At 41.8% G+C, this 9,156-nt stretch overlaps 1 protein-coding gene across 1 annotated transcript in view; it reads left to right on the forward strand.

Moving 5' to 3' along the window:
- The first annotated feature begins 1,146 nt into the window (after positions 1-1,146).
- LOC119321213 overlaps positions 1,147-9,156 on the forward strand; it is a 13,686-nt gene continuing 5,676 nt past the window's right edge. Inside the window, exon 1 of the mRNA XM_037594998.1 lies at positions 1,147-1,222. Within this exon, the coding sequence (XP_037450895.1) occupies positions 1,147-1,222 (76 nt within the window). The remainder of the gene's footprint in view (positions 1,223-9,156) is intronic.

Raw genomic sequence — 9,156 nt, forward strand, 5'->3', positions numbered from 1 at the left:
ACTTATGCACTTTACTTTGTGATAGCCATATTGTTCTTTGTCATATATCTTGCTATCACATAGTTGCTTATCTTGCTTAGCATAAGTTGTTGGTGCACATAGGTGAGCCTAGTTGTTGTAGGTTTTGTGCTTGACAAATTAACCGCTAGGTTTATTCTGCATTTGTTCAAGCCTAAACCGTAATTATTTTAAAGCGCCTATTCACCCCCCCCCCTCTAGGCGACATCCATGATCTTTCAAACATCATCCTCTTCAGCTGGTCGTGGAGAAGCCATAAGCTTCTCAACCGATAACTCTGACGGATCAATGCCCAAAGCCACTCCTATTGCCTACATTGTTGGTATATGGGCATTGGGGGCGGGAGAGGAAGTCATTTGACCTTTTGAAGACATTTAAGTGATTTTCTAGACATTTAATGACCGTAATTTAAATTTAAACTACATTTATATGCAACTGCTAACCATAACGGTTTGAAAAATCATACTTGAGTACTTGTGTGCGAGTTAAAAAATCATCAGACGATGTATATATCTGGTGTTCAAAAAAGAAAATGTAAAATATGGCAAGACAGCAGACCCACACGATTGGCACTCTATTTCGTGCCTCGAGGTTTGGAAGGTGAGTGGCGGGCTTTATTAATCAGACACGGTTCTGCACTGGGAACCGTCAGCTATTATGTTCACACACGGATTTTACTGCAGGAATCGTGTGTAATTCACACTACAGTACTCGTAAATTCGGCCGACCGGCGTGTGTACTGTTCCCGTCGATCTAGATTCCGGCCTCCAATAAATACTACCTTGCTCACGTCGTCCCGCCTGCATTCTCATCTAGATCCTCCCCTTGCTCGCTCTCTCTCTCTCTCTCTCTCTCTCTCAAATCTCTGCCATGGTGCCACTGGTCTGCCCACGTGCCGACGAGGAGTGGCCACCCCCCGAGGACGCTCACTCAAAGAGCAGCGACGAGGACACCTACGCGCCGCCGGACGAGGTTGCGCCGGACCCCCAACTTTGGATTGGTTTTGGGGCTAGTATGATCTTTGTCTTTGGAAGTCGCTGTCGCCGGCTGAGAAAGCTAGGCAAGTGGCATTCAAGAAGGAGATGGCGGAGGAGGATGCGAGGTACCAAGCGGCATGTGATGCCCGTGATGCCGCCTGGAAAAAGGAGGCGACAGAGCTTTGGGGGCCAGCGCGTCGTCGTACGGAGGAGGTGTACGAAGACAGGTACTTCGCGAGGAAGGCCAGAGGCGCTAGGCGCCTCGTCGCTGCATGGAGATGGGCCGATAAGCTCTAGCGTGCCACCCACGAGGAGCTCTGGTGGGCGCCCAACAAAATGGCAAGATCGTTCATACGCGTCTGCCTGCAAGAGGTAGATCGGCACGTCAAGCGCTGCGAGGCAGAGGAGGCGGAGTACTGCCTCCGCTCTGGGAAGACGCCGCGCACCAGGGAGCTGCTGGCGAGGGGCTACCAGAATATTGGCCCCAGGAGGGATTATTATTTTTAGTATTGTTTGTTTTCAATTTTATGCATTGTACCTAGTAGTTAAGTATCATCATGTATATATGATGATATTATATATATTTTGTGATGAACTAATGAACAATTAATATTATATATATTATGAATTCCATTTTCTATCTATTTTTGTATACTAATTTGAATCTATCTGTTATCATCCACATATACATAATGGAAAGCGTATAAAGACACATTGAAACAAAGCATATAAGAATGGAAAACAGAGTACACACATTGAAACATAGCAATAAACAGAGCAATAGTATGATTGCTGTGAATACATAGCTGTCCACGTCGAAATGACTCAATAAAATAAAACGCGTCCATGAGACCATGACCAGCAGCCCTTCCCTACGGTAGCTCTTGGCTCTGCCTGAACTCGTGCAGTCATTCGTCCAAGCGATTGACACGCTCGCGGTACATCTAGAGCGCGATCTCGAGCTCCAAGTTGGCTATTTCATCGAAGATCACCACCTCGAGGATGCAACGACCATGTTCCTCTACTGCGCCCAGGTGGACATCTGGGCCAAGGAGGCGGTTGAGCCTACCGACCAGCGCACTAGCATCAAGCGGGCCGCGGACAAGGCAAACAGCGTGACCAATGGGAACGGCACGGCGGGCATCCGGTGCAAGTACGGCACGGTCGGCCTATGGTGCAAGCATGGCGCAGAGGGCATGTGCCCACTCCTGGCGAGGAATGGGGGTACTGACAAGACATGTACCCCGTTGTGACGCCCTGTCGACAGCAGGCAAGCGCCGATGGATCTGTTCTTGCTATGCGACGCGCCGCGCCTCTTGCTCTGCGGCGCTCCAACGGGCTCTCCGTGCGGCGAGCCGCAGCCTATCGGCACGGATGCGCCTAGCTTGCTCTACAGCGTGCCATCGATCATGTTGTGCGGCGAGCTGCAGCCTCTCGGTGTTGACATGCCTATCTTGATCCGCGGAGCTGAAGCGCCATGCGCCAAGGGTCTGATCAACCCTGGCAATGGCGCACATCACGGTGTTGTCCATCGCGTTGCTGAGGAGCGCCGTGGCCTCAACGGGTCGTGGCGCCTTCTGGTTTTCCTCGTCGACGAGGTTGATGGCAGAGGCGACGCTTTGGTGCATTGGCATGCTTGGAAAAGGTGGATCTGCTACAGGCTGCACTTGTTGCCTCCGTGCGTCGCGCCACGCCTAGATTTATGTGCAATATCGCTGGGTGACGGGAAACAGGTGAGGAAATGGTGGTAAACGGTGGCATGTCCATAGAACGCCATCAATTAATGGAAACTTAGCATATAAGGAACATCGAGCTAGCACAAGAAGTAGATGATGATGAGATGAAGACGGACCACATTAGGGAACCCGTCGGTGATGAATTCATCAATCGCAAATGGTTGTACACTAGCAAGGGTTTGCCCACAACACACACGGCTTATTCCATCACAAACAGGTTGGATGGATCAACTGTATGCCACGTATACACATTGTCAAAAAGTAATGTGGTAGACCTTCTTTAACATATGTTAAAAATAATATAAAAATAAGAAACAAGGACCTTGAGGTTAAATTAGCTGAGGGAGTTGGTCATTTCAGTCAAATTATCAGTTAATTTAACATCAACACAACTTCCCATCCCATCACCCATCTGATGGCGGCTCCAGCCTGGGCACACTTAACTTGAGAGTTCTCTTAGATGAGTTACTGGTGGAACAGCTAGTCCTTGCTGATATAAGATGCCTCTTCGCATCCTTATGGCGTATCTGGATGACCGCTCGTCCCTCAATGGCCAATAGATGTTGTGTAGATAGAGCATATCACATACGTCTTATTAGAAGCAATCGTCTGTGTTATTATCAGTCTTCACACACATTTCTGACTACAGACCTGTTTGTCGCATATCACACACATCTTATTATATTGAACCGTTTTTGTTCTCTTGTCTCAACGCAAACAGTTCATCTGAGTGAACCGCATGCCGTATATCGCACACACCTTGATTTGCCTGACCGTTTCTTTTGTGTTGCCTAATCACAAATAGTTCATGCGAGTGAACCGTATGATGTATATCACACACACCTTCCTCTGGCTGCCCATTACTTTTGTTCCTCCTCATCGCAAACAGTTAATTGAACTGAACTGTATGGCCTGCATCACACACGGAACCAAAATCTGAACCGTGTTTGATGCATTCTTCATCGCAAACGTTTTGCATCTTTTTGACGTTTTTTTTACACCACTGCTTGCGATTATTGCATCGCACACAGTTTCCTCGAAGGGTCTCTGATCGTAGTGTCGCGTTAACATCATCCTGCAGTAGTGTCACCCAAACTTGAAAACTTCAATCACACAAAACTTAACAGAACTTCGTGAGATAGGTTAGTATGATAAAGAGTAAATCATTCACTTAGGTAGTGTCAAAGACAAGATTCATAATTGTTTCCACATAATGCCTTATGTATTGTATAGTTTCCACAATTTACATTAAGCAATTAAGTCATAGAAACCATAAAACAAGCAAACTATGCATTGCAAACTGAATCTGTCAAAAACAGAACAGTATGTAAAGATCTGAATATTGGCTACACTTATGTCACTCCAAAAATTATAAAAAATTAGGACAATGTAGGAAATTTGTATATCAATAATGTGTAAAAAATTAGAATTTTTCCACATTCCAGTGAATTTATACAATTCTTCTATTAGGCGCAAAAGTTTCTATTTTTACACAGAATCAAGTCAACTATCATCCACACTATCCCAAAGGCTTTACTTGGCACTTTATTGAAACAAAAGCTATAAAACATGATTACTATAGTAGCTTAATCATGCGAACACATAAAAACAGTAGGTAAAGATATTGGGGTTGTCTCCCAACAAGCAATTTTCTTTAATGCCTTAATAGCTAGGCATGATGATTTCAACGATGTTCACATAAAAGATAAGAATTGAAACATAATGGGAGCATCATGAAGCATATGACTAGCACATTTAAGCCTAATCCACTTCCAACGCATGGGGATTTTGTGAGCAAACAATTTATGAGAACAAGAATCAACTAGCATAGGAAGGCAAAACAAGCATGAATTTAGAACTTTAAACACATAGAGAGGAAACTTGATATTACTGAGATATGTAAAAGCATAAGTTCCTCTCTCATAACAATTTTCAGTAGCAGCATGAATGAATTCAATAATATAACTATCACAGAAAGCATTCTTTTCATGATCCACAAGCATAACATTTTTATTACTCTCCACATAAGCAAATTTATTCTCATTAATAGTAGTGGGAGCAAACTCAACAAAATAACTATAATGTGATACTTGATTGATATAATCAATTTGAGAATTAAAATGATGATGATATGATTCAAGATTATCATTGTTCTTTATAGCATACATGTCATCACCATAATCATCATAGATAGCAACTTTGTTTCATAAAACCTCTTCCAAAATAGTGGATTCATTAGTAAATAAAGTCATGACCTCTCCAAATCCACTTTTATCATTATAATACGATTCAACACCCTCCAAAATAGTGGGATCATTAGTACCTAGAGTTAACACTCTTCCAAACCCACTTTCATCAATATAATCATCATAAATAGGAGGCATGCTATCATCATAACAAATTTTCTCATGAATACTTGGGGGACTAAAAATAACAACTTCATCAAACATAGCATCCCCAAGCTTATGGCTTTGCATATCATTAGCATCATGGATATTCATAGCAAAAGTATTTACAACATTGCAATCATGCTCATCATTCAAATGATTCACATTAAACATTTTATTCAATTCTTCCTCTAGCAATTGAGCACAATTATCTGAATCCTTATTTTCACGAAAGACATTTGAAAGATGAAGCATAGGATGTAACCTCAATTCCATTTTTTGTAGTTTTCTTTTATAAGAAAAACTAGTGATAAATCAAGAAACTAAAAGATTCAATTGCAAGATCTAAATATATACCTTCAAGAACTCACCTCCCCAACAACGACGTTGGAAAAGTGCTTGATGTCCACTACGTAACCTTTCTTCTTGTAGACTCGTGTTGGGCCTCCAAGCACAGAGTTTTGTAGGATAGTAGCAATTTCCCCTCAAGTGGGTGACCTAAGCTTTATCAATCCGTGGGAGGCGTAGGATGAAGATGGTCTCTCTCAAACAACCCTGCAATCAAATACAAGAAATCATGTGTCCCCAACACACGCAATACAATGGCAAATTGTATAGGTGCACTAGGTCGGCGAAGATATGGTGATACAAGTGTAATATGGATAGTAGATATAAGTTTTTGTAATATGAAAATATGAAAACAACAAGGTAACTAGTAACACAAGTGAGCAAAAATGGTATTGCAATGCTTGAAAACAAGGCCTAGGGTTCATACTTTCACTAGTGCAAAATCTCTCAACAATGATAACATAATTGGGTCATATAACAATCCCTCAACATGCAACAAAGAATTGCTTCAAAGTTTCTATCGGAGAATGTAGGACAAAAATGTACATCAACCCCTATGCATAGATTACCCCAATGTCACCTCGGGAATCCGCGAGTTGAGTACCAGAACATACATCGAGTGAATCAATAGAACATCACATTGTCACCACAGATACCCCATCGCAAGACATACATCAAGTGTTCTCAAGTCCAATATTCAATCCAACATAACGAAACCTCAAAGAGCAAGACTCAATTCATCACAACAAGCGACAGAGAGGGAAGAACACCATAATATCCAAATATATTAACAAAGCTCGCGTACATCAAGATCATGCCAAATCAAGAACATGAGAGAGAGAGAGAGAGATCAAACACATATCTACTGGTACATACCCTCAGCCCTGAGGATGAACTACTCCCTCCTCATCATGGAGGCCGTCGGGATGATGAAGATGGACTCCGCTGATGATTTCCCCCTTCGGCAGGGGGCGGAACAGGGCCCCGATTGGTTTTTCGTGGCTACAGAGGCTTGCGGTGGCGGAACTTCTCATCTAGGGTTATTTTCGGGAGTTTTGGTATGTATAGGAATTTTTGGCGTTGGTCTCACATCAAGGGGGTCCATGAGCCAGCGACAAGCTCGGTCGCCGCTCCCTAGGGGATAGGGCACACCTAGCGAGCTTGTGGTGTCCTCATGGGTCTTTTGGTCCTCCCACGAAGCTTCCTTGTCTCTTTTGGTCCACAAAAAATCACGGTAAATTTTCTGCCTATTCCGAGAACTTTTATTTCTGCACAAAAAATGACATCACGGTACTTCCGCTGAAAACAGCTTCAGTCCGGGTTAGTTCTAATCAAATCATACAAAAACCATATAATTTTTTTATAAACATGGCATGAATACTTCATAAATTATAGATACGTTTTAGACGTATCACCCTTACAGCAAGGTTTATTATGAGTGGTCGTCTGGAGAGGAGGACACCGGCAAGCAAGATGAAGTTGAGTAGGTCGCATGAAGCCAGATCCGAGAGGGAGATCATACCATGCCTATAGAAGAAACTGGAGAAAAGGGAGACATCCTGCAACCCCTTTATGATCATCTCTCCCCATCTGGAATTGATACTTTTAAGAGTTTTTGAAACAATCTGTGCTCAGAACACATCCCTCACTCATGAAGTTATATTGTTGTAAGAGCAAAACTATGCCCTTCGGAGTATCAATAGCAATATGGAATACTTACTGAAGCCGAAGGACAATCCCACTTACTGGATGATTAGTGCAAGATTATGAATGGGACGTCACAACATATGTGTAAGTGTCTACATCTGTATTGTATTTCTTGAAAAACATACTCAATTAAAGAAACAAACAAAGAATAGGAATGCACGACCTTATTAGGCCGACTCACTGCCCCATGGTGTGTGTTTGCCACAACGGACAAATGATGGCCGCGGCAATGTGCCGCCCTAAGTGACCTCCTATGAGAGGGTCACATGCAGGGAGCTGGTATTGGACTGACCAAGTAATCACTTGGCATCATCATGTTGACATCACACTGATGCCACATGTATTTTTCTCTTTTTTATTCTGATTTATTTTAAAAAAATACTAATTACATTATTATGAAAATGTAAATTAGTTCAATTCTATGAAAGTGTTCATCGCACATTAAAATATGTAAAATATAGGGTTAAAAATGTTCACTCAAACTTTCGAAAAAATGTTTATATACCACACAAAAAAATGTATGTAACGTTTAGTTTTGCTTCACACGTTTCAAAAAAAAAAGTATGTAGCATTTAAAAATATGTTATTCAATGGGATCCAATGTTTGTATAATTAAAAATGTACAATTAAAATGTGTATGTTGTATTTTTAAAATCTCCATATGTTTCAAACAGAATGCTTGTTACATTATTTAAAAAAAATCAATGTATAAAAAATAAAAATGTTCAAATAGTTTAAGAATAATTTTTCTTATCATACAAAAAATCAACGTGTATTTGAAAAAAAATGCTCACAACAAGTGTTTGAACTTGTTTTTGAATAATTTATTTAAAAAATTTAAACATATATAAGAAAGTGTATTAGATGTCGAGGAAAAACGTAAAAAATCATATATTTAAAAATGTTACTCATGTATTTGAAAATGTTAAATGTGTAAAAAATATATTCATGATATATACGAATAATGTACTATGTGTATGAAGAAATTATATATATGTTCAAGAAAATAGAAAAAATAAAAAGGAAAATAACTTGAAGAAAACCAAAAGAAAATCCTGAGAAGGTCAAACAAAAAGGAAAACCAAAAAACCAACCCGAGGAAAAACTGTGCTACAAATATTGGAAAATCCAAATAAATAAAAGAGGAAAAACTCGCGCTCGGCTGCAGTGTAGGCGACACATGGCCCTAGCGGCAGAAGAAGCACGCGAGCTGACCACGCTGGCAGGCCGCATGTTGGAGTTCACTCTCGCTGGGCCATGACGGTTGGATAAATTTGGCAAAGACGAGTGCTCCCCACCGCCCCGAGCTTGTTTACCAAAAATATCGACGGCTTCCTTGATTGCAATTTTTTATTGATAGCTTACCAAGCTGAACACTTGGTATATCGACGGCTTCCTACTCCAATTTCGAATACTGTACCATCTAAATCCAATTAATAAATCCTCAAAACAAAATCTAAATCCAATTAACACCCCTATATAAAAAACTAAATCAAATAACCTGTGAAAATTCAAGTTGACTCGCCAACCATGGACGCCTTTCACGCGCACGTTCTCGGCTACCTAACGCTCCTCTACCCCTAAAAACAAAACCTAACGCTCCTCTTCTGCTCTCAAAAAGAAGAAATCGGCACCTGCCACTAAAGATACAGTTAATATCTGGCACTGAGTTAAATACGGTTAAATGAGCTGAAAATACAGTTAATATCTTGAACATATATATAATTTGAAAAGGGAAGTGTTTGTGGCCGGGGCGCCGGCCGAACCGTTGCGCCGGTCGCGCCCCGTGTGTTCGATCTCTTTTTGATCCAAGGACAGCGATGCGCCACGTGTTATCGGACTTTTTTTTAACGCGCTCGTAGTTATCCCTTCCAAAGTGATTTTTGCTGCATCTGCTCGCTCTTTCGTTTCGAGGCAGGGCGACCGCGGGCGACGTGCTTGTTCGCGCAGGGCGGCGGCTGCGGCGGCGGCGGCCCAGGGCGG

This window comes from Triticum dicoccoides, chromosome 6B (genome assembly GCF_002162155.2).
Source record: "Triticum dicoccoides isolate Atlit2015 ecotype Zavitan chromosome 6B, WEW_v2.0, whole genome shotgun sequence".
Taxonomy (NCBI): Eukaryota; Viridiplantae; Streptophyta; class Magnoliopsida; order Poales; family Poaceae; genus Triticum; species Triticum dicoccoides.